The 23,364-nt window shown below is 49.3% G+C and overlaps 2 protein-coding genes across 3 annotated transcripts in view; one reads left to right on the top strand and one right to left on the bottom strand.

The window, feature by feature from the left end:
• Nucleotides 1–76: 76 nt before the first annotated feature.
• CASP9 (caspase 9) lies at nucleotides 77–11,520 on the bottom strand. The gene is made up of 9 exons (XM_006766783.2): nucleotides 11,284–11,520; nucleotides 9,086–9,377; nucleotides 8,706–8,740; nucleotides 7,686–7,862; nucleotides 7,151–7,240; nucleotides 6,921–7,068; nucleotides 2,744–2,923; nucleotides 2,026–2,135; nucleotides 77–1,174 (listed from the first exon to the last, which is right to left on the bottom strand). The coding sequence occupies exons 1-9, from the start codon at nucleotides 11,518–11,520 to the stop codon at nucleotides 1,082–1,084; spliced, it is 1,362 nt and encodes a 453-aa protein (XP_006766846.1). The 3' UTR covers nucleotides 77–1,081.
• A 1,584-nt stretch (nucleotides 11,521–13,104) lies between these two features.
• DNAJC16 (DnaJ heat shock protein family (Hsp40) member C16) overlaps nucleotides 13,105–23,364 on the top strand; it is a 28,245-nt gene continuing 17,985 nt past the window's right edge. The window contains exons 1-5 of one of the 2 annotated variants that reach the window (XM_006766691.2): nucleotides 13,105–13,395; nucleotides 15,211–15,395; nucleotides 19,486–19,552; nucleotides 20,770–21,100; nucleotides 22,939–23,123. In XM_006766691.2, the coding sequence (XP_006766754.1) occupies nucleotides 15,229–15,395; nucleotides 19,486–19,552; nucleotides 20,770–21,100; nucleotides 22,939–23,123 (750 nt within the window). In that variant the 5' untranslated portion in view covers nucleotides 13,105–13,395; nucleotides 15,211–15,228. The remainder of the gene's footprint in view (nucleotides 13,396–15,210; nucleotides 15,396–19,485; nucleotides 19,553–20,769; nucleotides 21,101–22,938; nucleotides 23,124–23,364) is intronic. The other variant, XM_006766692.2, reaches the window with a different exon arrangement.

Here is a 23,364-nt window from a genome sequence, read left to right as displayed (position 1 = left end):
GGTGAGAGTCTTATTAGCCAACTATCCTCACATCCAAGGCTCTAAAAGCAAAAAAGAGGCCAGATCAGGATCATTCAAAAGACCTCAGGGTTGGGGCCTTCTCTGGGGTGGCCAGCCGATCATGTCCCTGTCCCCAGTGCAGGGTCCTCCGGCCAGGAAGGCCCCTGGAGGCACAGGCTGGACTCAGAAGACCCGGGTGCAGCCAGGTCTCTCCATGGGTTAACGGGGTTCCCCTGGACAAGCCACCTGACCTCCCTGAGCCACCTCCTGGGATGGGGTAGGGGTGGGGGTCAAATGAAATATTTTGAAAAAAGCAAGTCTCCTTTATAAGGAAGAACAAACAGGTGAAGCAAAATGAGGGGGCAGACAGGCACAAGAGAGTCCATATTCACCTGAGGTTTATTTTGTTAAGGACATTGCAATGCAGGAAAAATTAATAACTTTCAGGACTTCATGTAAGATTCACAGATGGCAGCTGTTCAGACCCCAGTAGTCCCAAACTCGCTGCTCTAAGAGATGCTGGTTTGTGCGTAGCTAAAACATCCCCACAGGTCAGTGGTTCGCAAGTGGGGGCCCACCAGGGGACATGTGGCGATGTCTGGAGGCATTTCTGGTTGTCACTGTCCAGAGAGAGATGCGACTGGCAGTCGGGGCAAATGTCACCGCAGGTGCCTCCTGGGTAGACGCCAGGGATGCTGCTAAACATCCTACCATGCACAGGACAGCACCCACCCCCAGCAGAGGAGTGTCTGGCCCCAAATGGCTGAGAAGCCCTGCTCTAGAGGAAATACAAGGATCAGACCCGGTCGCAAGCCAGGCAGCCAGCCACGGGGGAAAGCCGCACTCCGTCCACGGCATTCTTCTGCTCCTCTCCCTCCATCGTCGGTCGGTCGCTTGTCTCCAACTTGGAAGCTGCTAAGAGCCTGTCTGCCACCAGCTGAGAAAGAGCAGACCCCCAACGGCTACAAAATCCTTCCACAGGGGACAGCCGGAGTTGAGGGAAGCCCAGGCCTCGGCAGACACCGGGCAGGGAGCAGGAAGGTCAGGGGGTAAAGGGTCAGGCAGGGTCGGGGGCCTGGCGTCATGAAGTTTTAAAGAAGAGTTTTTTCCGGAGGAAATTAAAACACCCAGGAATCTGTTTGTAAATGCCTTTCTCCGAAACAGCATTAGCGACCTGTGAAAACACGACCACGGGGAGCTCTGTGAGTTCTCTCCATCCAACCAAGAATTCCTTCCGTTTCTGGAATCCCAGAGGGGTGGGGGCGTGTCTCCTAAGGAAGCACCTTTAAACGGCTCAACTGCAGCCTCCTTGGACGGCTGGGGGTGGTTAAAGAGCAAGCATCTCAACCGTAAATTCAAAAAAAACCTCAGAATTCAAAATTTCCAAATTCAAACCTTACCAAGTTCACCTGCCCATGGCACGTGGGGCCCTGCACCTGGCTTTTCTTCTCCTCTCTGCTCGGCAAAGCAGAGCCAGAGGCTACGCAGAAGACAGGAGGTCCCTGCCCAGACAGCCCCCTCTCACGGCACAGACACCTGAGCAGACACCCATGTGCTCTGGGACCCTGGGAGGGAGCCAGTGCTCTGAGTGGGACCTCACTCAGCGAGGCTGGGCCTATCAGGACATCCTCGCTGCTCTCTCGCTGGGGCCTCACCCTGAAGAGGAGCCATGATTCTGGAGGGTCAAGGGTATAGGACCATGCAGTGGGGCGAAGGGTGGAGGGACAGCCTTGCGACCTGCCTAGGGGGTGCCATGCTCTGTCCACTGAGCCAGCCCAGCCCGGTGCTGAGGATGGGCTCCGTCGGGAGAGAGGGGAGCGGAAGGTGTCAGCCTGGGGACCTCGGAGAAGCCGAGGAGGATGTGGCCCTGGCATAAGGGGCCAATGTCACCACAGGTAGTAACATCTCACATTAGAGAAGTGAAAGCACTGACGCATGGCAAGCCAAGGTGTTATGTCTGCGTGCTCCCCACACCACCCCGCCCTCCCAGCAGCCTCCCCTCTCCTTCCCAGAGGCGGAGCTCACCCGGAGCAGGAGGCTCTGCAGGTCTTCCGAGTGAGCCCACTGCTCCAAAACGCCAACCAGGGTCTCGATGTACCAGGAGCCGCTCTTGGTATCCCTCCAGGAGACAAAACCTTGGGAAGGAGAAAGGCCGGGCATTGTTGGAGCCACCCCGCCCCATGTATGCAGGCGGCCCCCCACCCCCCCCCCCCAACTCTGACCCATTCACACATTAGCAGGAGCGGCCCACCGCTCTGCGCCCTGTCCCACTCCCCTGTCCCGCGTGCCATCTTATTTCATCCTCACCACCACCTCGTGACGATGGCTAGGATTCCAGCTTTCCAACAAGGACACCAAGGCTAAGAGGTCAAATGACTCCTCCGAGGGACCAGAAAGGAAGGACACTAACTCCTGTCCCACCTGCCACGTGCCAGGGACTGCGTTCAGCGACGTGCCAGTCACCTCGAGAAGCCCTGTGACAGGTAGGATCCTTAGTCCCACTTTAAAGATGAGAAAACGGAGGCGAGGCCAGGATGCGGTGAGGCACACAAGCCCCAGGGCACATTCCTCCATAAATTTTCCTACCATGGCGCCCGCCTGCCTGAACCCAAGGCTCAGAGAGGTGAAGTAACTTGCTCAGGGCCACACAGGTGGCAAGAGGGGAACGGAGACTCGGGCCCAGGTGTTTTCTCTCACAGCTGCTTCTGGGACCGATGGGAGGGCCCCTGGCGGATGCACTCACCTGGGAAGGTGGAGTAAGACACGAAGATGTCACTCGGTGTGGGCAAACTAGACACGGCATCCGGCTGGTCGTAGCTGCCGGGGTGGTCCTGGAACGGGAAGGCGTCTGGCTCGGGGTTACCGTCAGGGGCCCTGTCCTCAGGGGAAGCAGAGACCACCTCAAACCCATGGTCCTTCTGCCCTGCAGGGAGCGAAACCAGACAGCACTCGTCACTGAAACACATAGACCATAGCTCGGGCTCCATGTCGCCTGTCCCAGCCCAAGACCGCCCGCTCTCTGGAGCAGGGTGCTGGGCAAAGACGTGTCGGAAACCGAAACAGAAGTTTTACTTTTGTCTACGACAAGCGTTTTACATATTCATTAAGTAAAATTTGGGGGCAGAGGGTGAAAAGATGCAGCTATAATGTAAAATACAGCTATAAAAAGTTACAAGGTGTGCACCCAAAAGAATTCAAAGCAGAGTCCGAAGGAAAACATGTGCCCAGAGGGTCACAGCCGGACTATTCCCAACAGGCAGAGATGGGAACAGCGCAGGTGCCCCTCCACAGGTGAGTGGACGAGACGTGGCAGAGACGCCGGATGGAAAGTGCTCAGGCTCAGAAAGGAACGGAGCGCTGGTCCACGGCACAAGTGGGTGAACCGTGGGAGCACGCGGAGCGAGAGGAGCCGGACACTAGAGGCCTCGGAATACGACTCCATGTCCAGAGGAGGCAAATCCCCGGAGAGGACAGCAGGTTCGCTGTCACCAGCGCTGAGAGGAGGCGGGGATGGGGACGGAGCTTCCTTTTGGGGTGATGAGAAAGTTCTGGAATTAGATGGTGGTGATGCGAATGTACTCCATACCACTGGGTTGTATACTTGATGGTTAAAATAGCAAGTTTTATGTCATTAAGAAAACAAGTCACAGTATTTCAGCCTTAAAAATCGGAAGGAGCCGTGACCGGTTTGGCTCAGTGGATAGAGCGTCGGCCTGCGGACTGAAGGGTCCCAGGTTCGATTCCCATCAAAGGCATGTACCTTGGTTGTGGGCACGTCCCCAGTAGAGGGTGTAGAGGAGGCAGCTGATTGATGTTTCTCTCTCATCGATGTTTCTAACTCTCTATCCCTCTCCCTTCCTCTCTATAAAAAAAAATCAATAAAAATATTTTTTTAAAAATGGAAAGGAAATTTTGATGCATGTTACAGCTTGGACGGGCTTGGAGGACATTCTGCAAAGTAAAGCACGCCGGTCACAGAAAGAAGGCAGCTGAAAGGGCTTCAGGAAAGAGAGGCGGAGGCGGAGGCGGAGTGGCCCAGAGGGTCCCCGAGGGCAGGGTGTCTGGAGCAGGGGCCTGGGACCCAGCCTCCGATGTGAGACGGGAGGACAGTCCTGGTGGGAAAAACGGACAGGGTTGGGTGGCTCGTTTTTGGTGGGAAATAGCAAGGAGGGAGGTCACAGCTCACCCAGGAAGCTGGGGTCTTGTCTGCAGGAACAAAGATGAGACAGCGATGGTTCTGGCAACCCCATAACAGCAACTCCAACATCTGCTGACCCCGCACCCCACACGGCTGAAGCTCAGAAACTTGGTAATTTGCGTTCTCACAGCTCACGGGCAGGGGCCAGGATTCTGCCTTATACCTTCCTGCCTCTCGGCCCCGCTGCTGTGCCCCAGGGAGGCCCCCACGCCTGCAAAGGGGGCTTGAGGGTGTGGAAGCTGGACTGCAGCTTACTCAGGTCGCTGCGTCTGGTTATTTTCTTGGTTGAGATTCTAGAATCTGGGACTGACCTGAGTGGACCAGGGGAGGGGACCTGAGATGTGAACACAGGACTGCGGCCGGGGCCACCTGGGCAGCCAGGTGTGGGGGTCGGGGGGCACTTCAGTGGATAGTGGGGGATGACGAAGAATGGCCTAAGGAGACAGAGGTGGGCAGAGGGACTGCCCGTGAAAAGCGGAGCAGAGACAATAGGATCCGAGAGGGGACTCTGGGGAGAAACGAGTGGGCCGGACAGGGGACGCTAGCCGTGTGTATTCACAATTCAACCTCATTCTACAAATCTGATGCGAAAGCCTAGCTCCCGGGTTACGCACTGTATGCACAGCTTTGTTCTTAAGGAGGCTCGATCAGATTTCACTCACAGATACTTTCATACGGTCCTATCTCAAAGTCAGAACTCCCCGGAGGCGGGACTAACTCCTTCCCCGTCAGCGAGAACATTCAGTGGGGAGAGGACCTGTTGGCCGAGCACCTGCAACCCACAAGCACCGCAGCCTCCCGCGCCTCCGCGTGCTTCTCGGCAGGAGCTGTAACAGGGCAGGCCCTCGGAGGCCGCCCGTGCATCGCCATGCGGTGTCACCGTGCACCATACTGCTCACCAACCCTCCACACCAAAGTTCCCCACTTGGACGCGGGTTTCCACCCAGGAGCCCGCGCCCGCGCTGCCTCTCCGTGAAGAGCGTTAAAGGATTTTAAATGGTTTTACACTGTAACAACAGGGAGCTCTAAAACAGCAACCAGAATCCAGGACGGACTTCCTGCTGCATGTCAACAGGACACCCCGCCAGACACACTGAGATGGGGACATGGCTATTTCTGTTCTCAGCTGACAGGCCGCCCCCGTGTGGCCGCAGCGGTCATCACAAGCTCCTGCGGGGGCTCCGCAGGGACCAGAATGCCCAAGGCAGCTGCGTTCCAGCACCGAGCCTTGGTCTTCCCAGCGAGTTGTTTGGGTTTGTTTTTTCATGGCGGGAGTCTACATTATTTCAGATTTCACTCGCAGATATTTTTATATGCTTCTATTTCAAGTTCAAATAATTAGAATCTACATAAGATGCAACCAAACTGTGAGCTTTGTGCCAGGCGAGGACCTGGCTGTAGGGCAGACAGGCCTGCCCCTGCCCTGAGGGAGCTGACCAGGGCATGAGGCTGTCTCAACACAAGAAGGTGCTGTGAGCCCTGACCGGTTTGGCTCAGTGGATAGAGCGTCGGCCTGCGGACTGAAGGGTCCCAGGTTCAATTCCGGTAGAGGGCATCGTGTACCTTGGTTGCGGGCACATCCCCAGTGGGGGGTATGCAGGAGGCAGCTAATCGATGTTTCTCTCTCATCGATGTTTCTAACTCTCTGTCCATCTCCCTTCCTCTCTATGCAAAATCAATAAAATATATTTTTAAAAAAAGAAGAAGAAGAAGGTGCTGTGACAGGGAAGGACAGGAGCGGCCTGAGCACAAGAGCCAGCTAATCCTGAGGTTGGAGGAAGCAGGTGTTTCGGGAAGACTTCCTGGAGGCCGTGACAGTTAAGTTTTAACCAGAAGGACGGATGGTCAAGAGTTGGCCAGGAGACAAGGCAGAGGATGGCACCAGGAAAGGCAGAGGGGCAGGCCAGAGCCTGTGGCAGCCCGGGAAGGTTGAGCGGCACTGGGCAGGCACAGCATGCCGGGCTTGGGGAGGCAAAGGGGCTGGGGCCAGATCACCAAGGGCCTTGTGGGCCCCACTATGGAGTCCAAAGACATGGCAAAGATCGTGCTACTGAGAATGGGTATTGGGGCGGGCACGGAGCTGGAAGACGGGCTAACTAACTTTCCCAGAAAGCTGGCCTCCCTTTCTTGGGGGTAGTGGGAAGGAGATCTGGTTGAGGGAGCTCAGGAGAATGACAACAAGGAAAATGAAGGAGTTTTTTCTTTTGTTTTTAATCCTCCCCCAAGGACATGTTCAGAGAAAGGAGAAGGGAGACATAGACAGAGAGAGAAACATCAATGTGAGAGAGAAACATCGATCAGTTGCCTCCCGTGCATGCCCCAACCAGGGATTGAATCCGAAACTTAGGTACATGCCCTGACCGGGAATCAAACCCGCAACCTTCCAGCATACAGGATGACACTCCAACCCACTGAGCCACACCGGCCAGGGCTGAAGGAGTTGTTCTTTCTCCTCCACTTGGTTTATTTTTGTCAAGTCTCTAGCGTTGAAGGTGCCAACGCTGCAGGAACCTCTGCGTTGAGGCCTCGAAAGGCTGGACAGAGCAGACACCTACTCTAGCCAGATGCAGGTACTGCTGCTCGAACAACAGCGACCATGTGCGGGCCCTCTGCCTGCCTGGAGAGACCCCTTGGATATCGTGGGGGGCTGGATGGAGCAGGAGGCAGGCGGCGGCTCCTTCCCCACCCGCTTCTCCCGCAGGGAGGCTAAGGACCTGCTTACCTCCCCCGCAGGCCTGGATGAAAAACAGCTTGGGCTTCCCTCCCAGGCTGGGGCAGCCGGTCCCGTTGAAGATGTTCACGATTCTCTCCACGGGCACAGGACTCCCATCTGTGCCATACACAGCCCCCGGGAACTGGAGGTGGCTGGCCTAGAAGACCAAGAACCCTGGTTACAAAACCAAGAAGCCGGGGAGGACGCCAACAGCCGCCCCGGGAGGCTGAGGCCCCTACCTGGCAGCCGTGAGAGAGGATGACCACCACGCAGCAGTCCAGGGCCCTGTGGTCCCGCCGCGCCAGCTCCATCAGAGCCTGGACCATTTGCTGCAGAGAGAAGGGTGCAGGTGAGCCAGACCCCGGCGGATCAGGTCCCCATCCTGGGCACCTGGGCAGAGCGCCCTCCCTGCTGCCAGGGCCAACACGGGAGTAATGACACTCGTAGCAGTCACAGCAGCCACCATTCTTGGGGCAAAGGTGCTGTGCTGGGCACTGTTCACTGAATCCTCACAGCGACGCTAGGAGGCCAATCCTGTTCTCTCTGCGTAGACAATGTCACTGAGGCTTGGGAGTCACCTGCAACGACCAGGCGGGCCAGTCCTCCACCCAGGGCTCTCCGAGTCTGAAGCTTAAACTGGAAACCACTGGGCAATACTGCCTCTCATGGTCCTACAGACCTAAGGGCTAGTCCTGGGGAGTCGCCTGCATTCAGGGGTCCCTCGCAGGGAGTCCGCCCCGCCTCGCCCGCCTCTCAGCAAGGACAAGGCCTCACCTTGGCAGTCAGGTCGCTCTCCACCTCCACCGCGAAGTGCAGCAAGCGGAAGCATCTCTGCAGCTTCTCGCAGTCCACGTTGGAGCCCTTGCGGGTGCTGAGCCCCGACATAAGGCAGAAGTTCACGTTGTTGATAATGAGGCAGTGGCCACAGGGGTCCGCGTTCAGGATGTACGCCTGCCAAGCACAGGGACCAACGTAAACCGGGGTCTCACTGCTCTCACCAGGCGAGAAGGCGGGAAGGTGGCCCCTGGGTTTCACTCAGGTGGTGGGCAATGGGCAATCGGGAGCAGTGAGACAGGAAAGGGGTCTGCCCTGCCTCTGAAGGAACAGCGGGGTCCACGCCCAGCATTGCAGGGCTCGGCAAACAGACTGCAAAGCAGACGGAGGGGAGCACTAGGTGTGATGTTCAAATCGCTCGAAGTGGGGAGATCAGTTCCCACGACCGTGCTCAGGGGTGGGAGCCCCTAGCTTAGAAATCCAACACCAAAGGACCTACAGACCGCCCAGTCCAGGGGAGCACTGAGGATCATGTGGGTGACTCTGTGGGCAGGCTCGTGCCCAGCCCACCTCGGAGCACTGACACCACTTCCTCCCCAGGCTCAGCATTTCCCTTGTAATCCTCTCTCCCATCAGCCTGTTCATTTTGTCTGTGGTACGTAGCACTCTTTATACTCATATATTTCTTCCTAGAAACATATACAGTATCCCAGCCCAGAGGCCAGAGCAGTCACACAATAGACACTGTGAGTGAGCGAGTGAGTGACTCGGCCTGGGGCAGGTGCCACAGCCAATTCTGACCCCCTGACGTCACAGATGAGGAAAGGGCAGGGTGGGCCAACCTGCTCCAGAAAGAGCTGAGCCGGAGTCAGGAAGCTGTAGGGGCCTGGGACCGGGACCCTCTCTCCAGCTGGGCGGGGTTCCCTGAGCCCCCAACACAACTGCAAGGAAGGGCCTGGGGAGTAAGGAGCAAGAGGGCCCAAAGCCAATGCCACTGGCCCCAAATCATATGATGCTCACCAAATCAGCGTTTCCCCTCCGTCGCCCGTGAGCACCTGGAGAGAAAGACAAAGAGGGAAAACATGAGTGCCAGGGTCCAACAGGGGAGGGGCAAGGGACTCTGGAGCTGAAGAACACAATGAATAAAATAAAATAAATGCAACAGAGAACATCAATCTCAGACTTGACCAAATAGAAGAAAGAATCTGTGATGCAGAAGACGAGTCATTTGAAAGTACCCATTCAGAAAAGAATACATGCTTTTCAGAGGAGGGGTTCCCAAAATTAAAATATTCCACCCATCCCCTATGAGTATTCAGAAAGGCAAAACCAAAATTAAATTCTGAATTTCAGCCTGCCTGGCTGTACCAATGGCCACGCCCACCTCTCTCAGTACTCACAGATATCACTGAATCCTCCAACACCACTGTCCACTGGCCGGGGCACCCCTGGTCTGAGAACCTGTGGATAGAGCTCCTCTGGTCCGACCACCACAGGCCTGAGGTCCCGGGGTCTGATGGCTTCCGGATCCCGCCTTGCTGCTTGGCTACTCGCTCTCAGCAGTGAAGCCAGGCTCTGCTGGCCTGTGTCCTCCAAGCAGGAGATGAACAGAGGAAGGGCCTGACTCCCTCGAGTCTCCAGATCTATGACCAGCTGCCTGGCCTGATCGCGCCGAGACCCAGAGCCGGCCCTCTGTTTGGAAAGAAACACACAGCGCTATTTATTACTCTCACGCTTTCTTGTGACTCTCACCCTGTCCCCCTATCTCCCAGATCGCATAAATCTATAAACAAGCAGCCATATGGGCAAAAACTGAGCCTGCCTTTGCTTACCTATTCATTCAGTATTTTGGAGGCATTTACTATGTGCCCAGGGCTGTGCCAAGCACTAAAAATACAGCAGGGAACAATCTCAGTCCTCAAGGAGCAAACATCATGTGGGGACTGCACACAGATAAATCAATAATGACACAGCAAAGAGAGACGTGCTCCCGGGGAAGCACAAGGGACTGGGAGAGTACAGGGGCATCCAACTCAGTCCTCAACGGTCAGAAAGACTTCCAGCAGGGGACCTTAGCCGAGGCCCTCGAGCAGCGGTTGCCAACCTTTCGGACCTCACGGACCACCCGGACCACTGGTTGGCGACCGCTGCCCTAGAGAATATTAGGATATGAATAGCAAGATGTAATGATGGAAGCAGAGGCTCGAGTGATGTGGCCACAAGCCAAGGAATGCTGGCAGCCTCTCGAAGGAATGGACTCTCCCCTGAGCCTCCAGAAGGAAGCAGCCCTGCTGACACCTTTATTTTAACCACTTAGGACTCACCTTGGATCCTTGACCGCCAGAAAGGCAAGAAAATAAATATGTGTTGCCTTAACAAAAAGAAAAAAAAAGGAAGTGTAAAATAGAAAATGTAAGTTGGGATGGGGGAACTGTAGTGAGGGATGAGGCATTTGTGTGGTCATATCAAGGAAGCTGTTTGAGAAGCCACGCAAGAGTTTTAAGAAGGGAGGGACAGAATCAGATCTGCCTTTTAGAAAATTCATCCTGGAGGCAGGGAGGACAACGAAGGGAGTGAGCCACAGCCAGGTCGGGTGGTGGCAAAGATGGAAGAGAGAAGTGAGAGGGCAGACCACAGAAATAAGGAAGGAAAATGGACAGGATCTGGGTGGATGGTGAAGATGGATAAATGGTTAAGGTTGACAGGTGTGGGGATGGAGAGGCCGGTCACTGAGACAGGGAGTGGGGTGGAAGCAAGAAGATACTGGTTATCTGCTGGTTGTCCTCTGGGACCCAGCCCTGGGCTAGTTCCTCTGGATCCACGGGAATAAGACACAGCCCTATCCTCAAGGTCCTTCAGCAGCAATGCCCACGGGAACATTTTGAGATGATGGAAATGTTCTTTGTCTGCGCTGTCCAATATGGCAGCTAAACAAGTGCTTTTAAAGAGAACCTCCAATGTTCAACTTTATTATTCCCTCCACTACCTGCATAAGGCCGTTCATCTCCAAAACCCCTTACAGAACATAAACTTAACACATGAGGGGCTGGCCAAGGAGGACAGGGCACAGCCAACTCCAACACGTGAGCCCCTAATCTGTGGCTGACACTGCTGCCTCACACCCGTTATCTCATTTAGCCCGCAGGGCAGTACTAATGTTCTCCCCATTTCACAGCCCAGGAAACTGGCTCAAAGAGGGTGACCTGCCCAGGGACAGGGTGCCAGGCAATCTGTCGCCCAAGTGGATGCTGGGACCTTCATGCTAGAGGAGGGGAAGCAAACACGCCTCCTGCTGGCCAAAGCACAGTGCTGCAGCAGCAACAGTGCCCGCTGATGGGCAGGCGCGGGATGGCTTTACCAGCAATGAATGCAGTGGGCTCGCTGCCGGGAAGAAAAACGAAGTTCCCCACAACCGTTTCCCAAAGGGGGTGGGGTACTGGTTGGCACGGAGGGGGGATCTCGGCCATTAAGTTATGTTGTGGCTCCAGCAACCCTCTCCGCGCGGCCTCGCCATCCACGTCCGTGACTGAAGTCTGCGCCCGGCAAGGGAACCGGGGGAAGGGCGGGGGGATGCTGGCTGGGAGGGGGCGGGGCGCACCTGGATGTCCTCGATCATGTCGGGCTTGAAGAGCTCGCAGGTCAGCAGAGCGTTTTTTTTTCTTGCCCCGCCCCCCGCGCCAAACCACGCCCCAAACACACACCCGCGGCGCTGCGGCTGGCCCCCACGACCTCTGGGTTTTACAGAGGCGCGGAGTGGGTCCCACTGCTTGTCACTGCTGTGCCTGGAGCCACGGTCTGTCCCTAGAGGCCCCTCCTCTGCCCCCCGTAAAACCATAACCCTGCCGACTGCTGCCCGTTTCTCATCGTTCACTGTTCCAAACTCGTGTCTCATCCAACCAAGCCCACCTTACAGGCCCCCCCTTCCCTTCCCTGCTCATCCCTTCCCATCTTTCCTCCCGCCCACAAAGGAAAAACACGGATGGAAATCTACTCTTTGGAACCGCCAGTTTGCACCGCTCATTTCCACATTTGAAAAGCAATTGCTCCAGTTTATGGAGTCCCAGCCACTTTACATCACATTACCTCATCTGTCCCTGACTACTGTACTACCAGGGAAGTACTTTCCCCCTTTACGTATGTGGACGCTGGGGCTGGAGGAAGTGAAGTCACCGGTCACAATCACAGAGGTAGTGAGTGGCAGAGGCGGGAAAGATTTACACTGGAACCTGACTGCAAGTCCACACTCTCAGAAGGTATACTCCTGGGCAGCAAAACCGCAGCCCCTTTCATTCATTTATTCCAAAAATATTTACTGCAATCCTGTCTGTGCCAAGGTCTGTGCAAGCTCTGAGAAAAAACACACACACACACACAAACAAAAGCTCTGACATTAGGAGCTTATATTCCAGTGGGAGAAGAGAAATCCTATATAATAAAAGGCTAATAGGCAAATAGACCAAATGGGGGAACAACCAGTCACTATGATGTGCGCTGACCACCAGGGGGCACACACAGAACATGGCAAGTATCGGGCATGGGGGGATGGTGGATCAGGTGAGCAGGGGTGCCAGACCAAGGCAGGGCACCTGTTGCTGTCATCGGGATGAGCCTCTGGTGGTTACTGAAAATTCTTTCCTCCTGTGCTCCACCTCCACAGTCTCACACCTGCTGCTGGCGACCCCACTCGCTCCACACTGCCATCAGCAGGTGCAAGTCAAGTCTGCCAGCAGACAGGGTACCAGGGGCTGCAGCGGCAAGAGGGGCTGGGCCTGGGTGCAGCCAGGACCTGCCCCTGTGCCCCCTTGCAGCCTTGTGGCCCACAGTTCTTTTCAAGGTGCACGAATTTGTGCACTGGACCCCTAGTGATAAAATAAAATATGTAGTATGTTACATGGTGATAAATGCAAAGGACATAAAAATAAATAAAAACAGTGCAGGGAGGATATGAAATCTATATCTGTAAAGAACCTATCTCATTGGCTCAATGAAAGTTTACCTCCTTCACCTGTGCCTCTCCCTTTCCCCACCACCACCACACATCCCTTTCCCGTGCTAAGGGCAGGGGCTGGCACTAAGGTGGAGCCGGCTTTTGGGTAAATGGGTTTAAGAGTCCTGGGTTCTAGGCCTTGGGAAGGTCCCTGCCCCTCTCTGGACCTCAGTCTTCCCATCAGCATATGGAGGAGTTGGACTAGAGAGAATCCCTAAGGTCCTTTCAATTCTGACGCTGTAGGATTCTATGAATAGGCTGAAAGAGAAGCGGGACCAGCGATTGCTTCCCCACCTTAGCAACTGTTGCTAGAGCAGGCCATCTTCTGGTAGCACTGGAAACTCCTCCCTGGATCGGGGAGGTCTCCTTGGCATCCCATCTTGCACCGCGACTTAGCCTAGCTAGCAGGCACGTTTTGACCTCTTTGGTTACGATCATCCCTTTTGATCCAGCCAAAGAGCGCTCCTCATCCCCATGGTAACTGCGTTAGGCCCACGCGCAGACGGCGTGCGGCCAGGGTCAAAATACACTTGCGAACAAGCAATCAGTCCCTGCCTTCGAGGCGCTGGGCCTTTAAGTACCACGTGACTCCCTTCAGGCTGGTCCCTCTCCCTCTTCCCCCTCCCCAGGCCCCGGCGAGCGCTGCTGTGGACCAGAGCCTCCTGGCCAGCGGACTCACTGGACCTTGGACTCTGCAGCCCTTGAGGCCAGTGCCCTTTCCCGGTAACTCCTTCCCGGCGTGACGCGCGGAGCGGCGGACGCGGCGGGGCCGGGCAGGCTCGGTTTTGGGCCCAGCCCAGGGCTCTCGGCGGGCAGCGGAGGAGGCGACCATCTCCTGGAGGGCGGCGACCTCCGGCGGGAGCCCGAGGCGTTGCTCAGACTCCGAGCGCGTCTGCGGAGCGGCTGCCTGGTTTAGGGGCTATGGCCCAAGGGCGGTAGCCTGCCTACCTGTTGGGCAGATGGTTTCCTGCCCGGAGGCCGGCACCGGCCCGCTGTCTGCAAAAGGACTCCACGGCTCCCGCCACTTGGGCCTTCTGTCTGGAGGCGACCGACACAGTTGAATAAGGCCTGATTGCACAGCACGATAGCAAAAGAATGATAGATAACCAGGACCGCTGATGGATTGACCCTCTGCCCCGTAAATACTTCACATGCGTTTAACTCCCAGGTCGATCCTTTCAAGACTGCCTTCTTCGCCCCCATGTTTTGGATAAGGACACTGAGGCTTCACCAGTTTAAGTGATTGGCCCAAGGTCATAACGTGGTGGAGGTTGGGTCCCGGTCTTAGGCTGATCCCAGAGCCCATGCGCGTACCCAGTAGCTACATCCCCATCCAGACTCTTGGCGGGCTGTGCGTGTCTTGAAGGACAGAATAGGTTACAGGTTGCCTGATCGAGGAAGACATTGTTTTCCGATTTTATTCAGCATGCATGCAGTCCTCAACGTCGGCCATCGCGTTAGTCAATGTGCGGACCCTCAGGCAGCATTTAGACTTCTAGCTGTCAGAATCCACAGCTGTTAGAGCTTTCACTCACCCTCTCAAGAAAGGTGCCACCATAGACACTTGAACCTTCAAACTTAGTTTAGGAGAAGTCGGGATAAATATGGCCCTTGGGAAGCCTTTGTATGATATCCCCAAGATCACAATCCTGGAGTGCAAGTGTCTGTGCAATACAGCACTACCGTGTTCATTAACCAGCCAGGATCATTCCAGAAACCCTGGGTGAATTCAGTCACTACACTCACCAGAGATGGAGCTTTAATATTTGAGAACCATGTCTGGTCTACAGCCTTGGTTATTAATTTCCCTTCACGTGGAAAACTAAATTTTTTCTCCAATGGAAGTGAAAACGTTGAGCATTTCCTGAGGTTTCCATTTATTGCTAACGATCAAATTAAAGAGCAGCTTCATTTTTTTGTTGTTCTCATGGGCTTGGGTGAGAAAGAACAGAATTGGAGCATATTTAAATCATAATTGCGCCATTTTTTTAAGAGTATTTCACTTTTGTATTTGTACTTACTTAACTCCCAAGGATGCCACAACTATCTCATTTGGTGATTTTGCACATGGTACATCTGATCATTTCATGAATTTATTTATCATCTATACTAAGTGGGATATTCTTATACCTCATATTTTAAGTTTACACTATTATTGACAGAATAAGTGAAACAGTGTATTTGAGATGTAGTCACCTTGGTTTTCATATACATCTTCCCACATTTGCTTATCATTTCTTCATCTTATTCATTTTTAGTCATTTCTAACGCTTTTTTAATCCAAGGATTCTGGAGAGTTGCTACTCTGATTGCTCATCTTTTCATCTATAATTGTTCTATAATAATTCTTATTTGTGATGTAAATAGTTGTGAGGTTGTTGACTTTTTTTAAATATTAAGTCAAACAGCGTGACGCTTTTCCTGCAAAATATCTTTTCTTTGTTTTGTTTTTCACCTCTATGTCTTATACCTTCACCTAAAAAGGAAGACTGTCCAGGTTTCTACCGCTGAAACTTGTTGCCTCTTCAATTATTTCAGCTCTGGAAAGGAAGAGAAATGGAAGTGAAAAAGTTGAGCATTTCCTGGCAGTTCTTGATAGTTCTGGTTCTGATCCTGCAAATTCTGTCTGCGTTGGCTTTTGACCCGTACAGAGTCCTAGGGGTCACCCGAAGAGCCAGTCAGGCTGATATTAAAAAGGCTTATAAGAAGCTCGTCCGGAAATGGTAGGTGAAACAAAGAAATAGTTTAATGTAAGGTGAGCAGTTTTAGCAGGAAAATGAAGCCTAAATTCCGATTAGCTTTTATTTGTCTCTGTGTTCAATAAATATATAACATGTATCTGTCTAAAATATTTTATTTGGGAGGTCTAATGTTCATGTTTCTCTATAATTTTAGTGATGTGACCCAAAGCCTGTGTTAATGTGAAACCCCCTTAATTGCCCTAGATACCATTAGCATATTTAATATTAAAGTAGGAGGGAGCCTTGACTGGTTTGGCTCAGTGGATGGAGAGTCGCCCTGCGGACTGAAGGGTCTCGGGTTCGATTCCGGTCAAGGGCATGTACCTTGGTTGCGGGCATATCCCCAGTGAGGGGTGTGCAGGAGGCAGCTGATTGGTGTTTCTCTGTTGTTGATGTTTCTAACTATCCCTCCCTCTCTCTTCCTCTCTGTGAAAAATCAATAAAATATATTTTAATAAAATAAAGTAGGAGGGAACTTTAATGTTTAAAATGTATATGTACTCAACAATGGATAAGCTACCCTTCCCATGATGTTATTCATAAAGTAACTCCTCATGCGTGTCATTGTTAAAGGCAACACCATTCAATCCTAATTTCTAGATCATTACTTTTTAAGCTTTCAAACTATTTTAGAATAAGAGCTTTTTGCCCTCAATTTTTTAAACGAATATTCGGGGATTGAGTTTGTTATTTTATAGAAAAATCAGAATTTTACCTGTAGATATTATATATGCTAGAGAATATACACATGTTTATGAATTAGCAGGATAGCAAGAAATTTAAAACTTATTTTGGACAGACAGCATCAGTTTCTTCCACTAATACTAATACTATGGACTTGCCTAAGTAGAAATGCTGGATTATATAGCTGGAAGGGAACAGCAGGAGGGAAAGAACACGGGAGACTGCAGCTGGGTGAACCAGGCGTAAGAACAGGAAGAAGGTTTGGGATGGGAACCATCACTGGGCACCTACATGCTAGACTCCATGTTCTATGTTTATCTCATTTAAACCTTATAATTACACTCTGAGGGAGGGTTTTGCTGTCCCAGTTTTATGGGTTAATTCTGTATTACCTCTGGCTTCCATAGTTTGACCTCTGCACCACCAGGTAGTTTATTGCTTTTTTTTTTTTTAATCACTTACCCATCTGGGCAGAAGTAAGAGTGAGTCAGTGTTTGGGTGGGAAGGAAGTCAGGCAGGAGCAAAATTGCAACATGCAGATGGCATTGCAGGCTGTGTGTGACTGCTGACACCATTATTCTTCAATGAAGCATGCATCTTAGTTTTAAACTGGTTGCAATACAGTAAAAGATAGTTTTAAAATATAACGTTTTGAATGGATATTTTAGACCTTATCCATATCATGAAGAATCCAGAATCGGTTACTAAAAAACACAATCTCTAATTATGCATGGGCTCTTTTCAGGGACTCTTCACAGTAAAGTTGGTTTTGACATCACTTCAAACTCTTGCCTTTTTATGTTTAAAGCAAAATTTATAAATCTGCAATGAACTCATAAGGTACTCACATTCTTTTGTACAGGACATGGCCTTTGGCAGCATTTTAGAAGCAGAAATGATCGCTTGAGTATGTAAGACCTACTAAAACATACAGTTTTGACTTTGCTGTCTTCAAAGCTGAAAAGAGTATTATATTAATTAAATGAGTTATATGATTCTCTTCCTTAATTAGATTCTCTTTAGGAGTAACTCATCACCATAGAAATATATAGAGTATCATCCAGTGAAAAACTAAAATTTTACTTTACCTTGGATTTTCGCTGTACTATTTTCTGCTAAATTTTGGCTATGGCAGTGTTTTATCGCTGAAATAGTCTGTCTCCTTTTGTAACGGTTTCATATGCACTGAAAAATAGTAGTGTTTTCTCAAAATGAACTATAGCAGGGGGACGTGGTTAATTGCCGAATTGGATGTGTAGCCTTCCTCTCCTATGTTTTATAATAGTGTGGCTTAGACTTCTCAAGAGTGAGCCCCTTGTTTCGTGAAACCATTTAAAATTACTTTTTTTCTCAGGAAAACTATTTGTCTTCCAATAAAGAAGTTTTATCATAGGTACTTTTCTTTTGTCACCTACATTGGCAAAATAAACAATTCCTCCCACTCCAAAGAAAAGAGTTACAGAGAACAGGTTACAGAACGTGAGAGTAGAGGAACACAAAATTTTATTTGAAGCAAAGGGGTATAACATGGCCAGTCACCTGAACAGTAGATTTCTCTAATACTTTACTATATTATTTTTAATGTTTACTTTCACTATTTTTTGTATTTTTTAATTTTTAATTACAGTTGTCATTCAAACTATATTACTCTTTCTACCTTTGTTTTTATTCCCTTAGAGGTAGCTAGACCACCTGTAGATGCCAAGTACAGTATATTCTTCCCTTTGAAATGTAAAGGATGTGTATATATTGCAGTTTGTGAAATGTTTCATGCACTGAAAATAGCATTGAACAGTACTTTCCTAGAGCTGAAGTTATCTTTTTCTAACTGTTGTCAACATTGTGCTGTCTCCCTGTGTTTAGAAAAATATTCCTTATAAGCTGAAGCTGTCCTGCAGTTCCCTCTGTTGCAGGATCTGTGGTTTTAACCCAGCTGCCCTCACAGCTCTCTTTGGTTCAGTCTCTTTAAAAGTCCCTTCCTACCCTTCCCCCTACAGAGTTCTGTCTGTTAAATCTTTATTTGTATGATCGCATAACTTTTATCTTGTCAGCCCCTAACCTGAGTTTGAATATTTAAAGCACCTTTTTTTGTCATCCAGAAACATGCTGCAAAACCATCACCTTGTTTCCTTAAGTCATACTATTTTCTTCTCTTTTTCTTTTCGAATCCTTTATTGTTTAAAGTATTACATATGTCTCCTTTTTCATACTATTTTCATTATACCAGCTGAGATTTTCCCCATTAATATTCATAACAAGTATTATTAGGGAGTGATGTCCAAATTCAACAACCAACCATTTGTAGTTTCTTTATTTTTACTGAAATCAGAATGTGTGGTATAATTCATTAAAAATATGTTCCTGCTAGAATAAGTTGGTCAAGTTGCAAATTGTTTTTATCCTGATATACTTGGTGCTGTTTTTAGTAGTCATTTGCTTCCCAGTGGATGTTCTCTTTCCAGAACCTTGACTAGAGGAAATTTACTAGAAGTTAGCAGAAGTGATTACATAAAGAATAAGGTCTGCAATAGAGTTTCAATAAAATGAACACTGAAAAATTAAACACTGATTTAGATCTTAGGGGGTTCTAAGGACATTAAACCCAGCCCCTACTTTCCAGGACTTTAAACTCCCCAAAGCTGAAATTGGTATAAACACAAGCAGATTACATAATAAGATATGACCACAAGATGGATAATTGCTGGCTGTGTATAGTAGCAAACAAATAGTTGTTCCAATATTAGTTGAAATCATTTTGCTTCTTAAACTGTAGACTTTGCTCACATCTTAAAACATGTGGCCTTGAAAACGTTATCTATTTGCAGGTAAAAGGCCTGCGTAGGTAGAATGTGATAACCAGAGTAACAGTAAAAACTAAAATAAGCTCATTTGAACATAGCAGCAAGATGCTATTTGAAACATGGTTGCTACTAAACAAATTCATGTTGCATCCTTAAAGCTATCTCCTCTGTCTAACTGAGAAGAAATTGATATCGTTGATACTGTTCTAGCATTGGGATGAAATGCCGCCTTCGGAAGAGAAGTTGGTTCTTACAGAGAAGTGACTTTAGCGTGAGCCAGCGTTAGCCGTGTTGGGGATGTAAAGGCACACGTGTTTCCCACCTTTCCTAGAAAATGCTGCAGGACGGTCTCCTGTTGCACTTTGAAACCGTGCCCGGCTGGAATACTTTGGGAAGAAATTGCCTGTGTTAAAGTTGCATTTTTTTAATAGTCATGTGAAGCAGCTGATTGCTCATTTTTAAGAAACTGTCCTAACAAAATAGCCTTCCACTTGCCTCTGAGGTGGGGAACCTTGTGGACAAGGATGTTAATTGACCGAATGTGAAACATTAAGCCCATTCTCACCGCCCGCCCTTTTGTGTTTCAGGCATCCTGACAAAAACAAACATCCTCAAGCAGAAGACAAGTTCATTGAAATTAGCAAGGCTTACGAGGTATTGTGTCAAACTTGGGGATGCATCTATTAGCTCTTACAAAGCATGTCTAACTGTGTAATAAAGTCTTCTCAGACAGGGCATATTCCCTATGCCCTTGACCCAGTTTCTAGATGATGGTAGAGAGACCCATATTTGGCCACATCCAGTGTCAGAACTAGTACCTGAGCACTTAAATTCTTTTTTAAAAAATGGCCTAACCTGGCCGGTGTGACTCAGTGGTTGAGCATCAACCTATAAACTAGGAAGGAGGTCATGGTTTGATTCCTGGTCAGGGCACATGCCCAAGTTGCAGGCTCGATCCCCAGTGGGGGGTGTGCAGGAGGCAGCCAATCAGTGATTCTCTCTCATTGATTTTCTATCTCCCTCTCCCTTCCTCTCTGAAATCAGTAAAAATACTTTAAAAATAAAAATTAATAGTAAATGGCCTGTTTTAAAGGCTTTAATTAGAATTGTAGGATTACCATGAAGGTATATCTCTATTTCCTCTTTAGAAACTTACATGATGTACTCCGTTGGCAGCACATATTCTAGAAACTTAAAGAACTACAGACCAATTTGCCTGTAGTTATTAATGTGACACAAGGTTGCAAATACATTTAAACACAAGATTTTCCACAGTTTTCTAACATGTCAGCTTAAGTAGTGTGCCCGGGAGACAAAAGATAAGCTTCCCACTTTGGACAGGGTAATGCTCTTCACCACACAGCCCCGCTCCTGGAATGACTTCATCCTAAAGCAGGGTCTCAAATTTCAGACGTCAAAGTTAATTCTAAGTAAAACAAAGTCGGCCAACACACAAGACACTGAACTCAGTCTGGGGTTACTTTTTGGTGTCCAGCTTTTCATATTTTGGTTTGAATCATTCCAATTAAGTGGCATGACCTAGTCCATTTTCTTGTGGTTGAGCCCTGATGGTCAACATTATGTTAAGTTTTATTTGTTTTACTGATGTGCTTAGTATTATGATAGTTCAAAAGTCTTTAAATCCAAGATGAACATGAGTAAGTGACTGGAGTAATTTGGTCTTGAAATACTTAATGTTTCTATTGAGAGAATGTTCTGGATGGAGAGTGACTGATTTAGAATATCTAATCATGTCATATCTACATTTACTTTCTTCTCATATCTTCCAAGCTGCTTACAGGAACATTCTTTGGGTAAACTTTTTTTCATTCCATAGATTTCTTTTTCTTTCTTTCTTCCTTTCTTTATAGATTCTTTCCCATGAAGAAAAGAGATCTGAGTATGATATCTACGGACAGGGTAGAGAGAACCAGGACCACCAGAAGCAGCAAGAGCATCGCTTCCGCCAGTTCCCAGGAAATTTTTATTTTGAGGAGTCGTTCATGCACTTCCCCTTCGGTTCTGAGCATCAGGAGCCCATTGATGAGAGACATTTATTGCACTTTTCATATTATGTGAATAAAGTGGTTCCCGATAGCTTCAAGAGACCCTACCTCATTAAGATCACCTCAGATTGGTGCTTTACCTGTATCCACATAGAGCCTGTTTGGAAAGAAGTAGTCGAAGAACTGGAAGGATTGGGTAAGATAATCTTATTCATTGGAAGAAGTTTATATGGGAGAACGTAACTTTCTAATCTTGAGTTTTATGGGATGTTGAGAATGAACAGCATGGTTTCTCTTCACAAGTTCATGGTGACTAGTATTTTCCAAGGACACATTTTCAGGGGGAAATGAATCAGCCAATTTCACTTTGCATTATTAATGTGAAGCTTTACCTATGTAGTCTTCTAACATCTAGCTGGGGGCCCAATACATAGGAGAAGCTTAAAAATGATTGGTAAACAAAGCAGCCCTCAAGCATCACTGTTAAGGCTGGTAGGATTTTCAGATTATTCGTATGGTATTTGTGATTTCATTGTGTATGTTAATTCTCTAGGGCTGCCATAACAAAATACCACATAAACAACGGAAATTTATTTTCTCGCAGTTCTCGAGATTAGAAAGTCCAGGATCGAGGTGTTGGCAGGGTTGGTTTTTTCTGCAGTCTCTCTCCTTGGCTTGCAGATGGTGGCCTTCCCCTTGTGTGTTCACGTGGCCGTCTCTGTATGTGTGCGTGGTCTGGTGTGTCTCTTTTTCTGTGTACTAAACTTTTTATAAGGACACCTGTCATATTGGATTAGGGCCCACGCTTAGAAGGCCCCATTTTAACTTCAGTGCGTCTTTAAAGGCACACTCTCCAAATACATTCACATTCGGAAGTCCCGGGTGTTAGGGTCTTGCAAGGGGTGGGGTGAGGGACACAATTCAGCCCATAACATCAATGGTCATCCGTTACCATTCTCGATCGCAGGTTAGTCTTTCCTTTGTTATCGTTACCACTTAGTGCCAGGAAAACCTTAGTGATCCAGGGAGGATATTTATTTTAATAACTCCGTAAAGTTAGAATTACTGAACTAAATGTGTGTGTGTGTGTGTGTGTGAGAGAGAGAGAGAGAGAGAGAGAGAGAGCGCAGACCTATTCTGAGTAACTAAAAAGGGACAGACAGCCTGAGGGGTATGTTTCTCTGGAGAGGGCATGCGCTGTAAAACCATTGGTTCATTTCTTCTAAAACAGACATTTCAACCTGTCGTTCAGAAGCACTCAGATTTGCCAAAATGCTTTCCTGAGATTGAATATTAAATGACAGTTTTTTTTGTTAAGTGCCTGATATATAGGAAGCACTTAATAAATTAACCTTAGAAAATTTCTGATTAACTAGGTTTTCTAGTTTACCAAAGTTAAATTTTTGAAAGCGCCCATTTTATAAGCTTCTTTTAAAAATCTTCCTGAAATGTATTGGTCTACTTTCTTCAACTCAATGACCGTCAAGCATCAACTTTTTACTTATTCTTTTGAAAGGTGATTAGGAGTTGGTTGGGCAGGAAGCGGGGGAGTAACATTAGGGCAGAAGGAACAGTGCCAGCAGAGCAGTGTTCTCAGAAGAGCCAGCAGCAGCAGGGCGTGACTGGGTGTAGGTAAGGGAGGGGGGGGGGGGGGGGGGGGGGCAGGAAGAGCTGGGAGCCAGGTAGTCAGGAGCCTCACATTCCGGGCTAAGGAAGCTGGGCTTCATTTTTTAATGTGTAATAAAGCCGAGAAAAGTTTTTATATAGAGGAGTGACCTAATCAGACCTACTCTCTAGAAAGCTAACTGTTAACGCTACGTGAAGGACAGGCTACAGAACGGGAGAGCAGAAGAAAGGAGGTTACAGCCCTAACGGCGGCAACCACTGGCTCGAACTAAGGCAGAAGGAATAGAGAGGAGGACAAGTGTGAGATACCCCCTTCTGCTAGGTCATCATCTCACACCAAAAAATTAATGAGCATTTCTTCAACCGCCAGGGACAAAAGGCTTCATGTAGGTCCCCCATACTTTCCAGGTATAGGGATCGGCGTGGTCCATGCTGGGTACGAGAGGCGCCTGGCCCGTCACCTGGGAGCACACAGCACGCCCTCTATCGTCGGAGTCATAAACGGGAAAGTCTCCTTCTTCCATAACGCGGTTGTCCCAGAGAACCTGCGGCAGTTTGTAGAGAATCTTCTTCCAGGGAACTTGGTGGAGAAAGTAAGTACCTGGCTGGGCAGCAGTGGGCGACGTGCCTGGCACTGACTGCTGGCTGCCCGGGCTCTGCCTGTGGTCACTTGAGCAGGGCAAGCGACGTGTGAATTAATGTATCATTCACACCAGGTATTTTCCATGGCGTCTGTCAGAGACTGAAATTGAACAGATGAAGTAGAGAGACACAGAGTTCCTCCCTGTTAATAACACTGTGCAGTTTTACGGTCCTAGGACTCGGCCTAAAATG

The sequence above is a fragment of the Myotis davidii genome, unplaced genomic scaffold (genome assembly GCF_000327345.1).
Source record: "Myotis davidii unplaced genomic scaffold, ASM32734v1 scaffold299, whole genome shotgun sequence".
NCBI lineage: Eukaryota > Metazoa > Chordata > Mammalia > Chiroptera > Vespertilionidae > Myotis > Myotis davidii.
The sequence above is the reverse complement of the archived record's forward strand: the minus strand, read 5'-3'. Positions and strand labels throughout refer to the sequence as shown.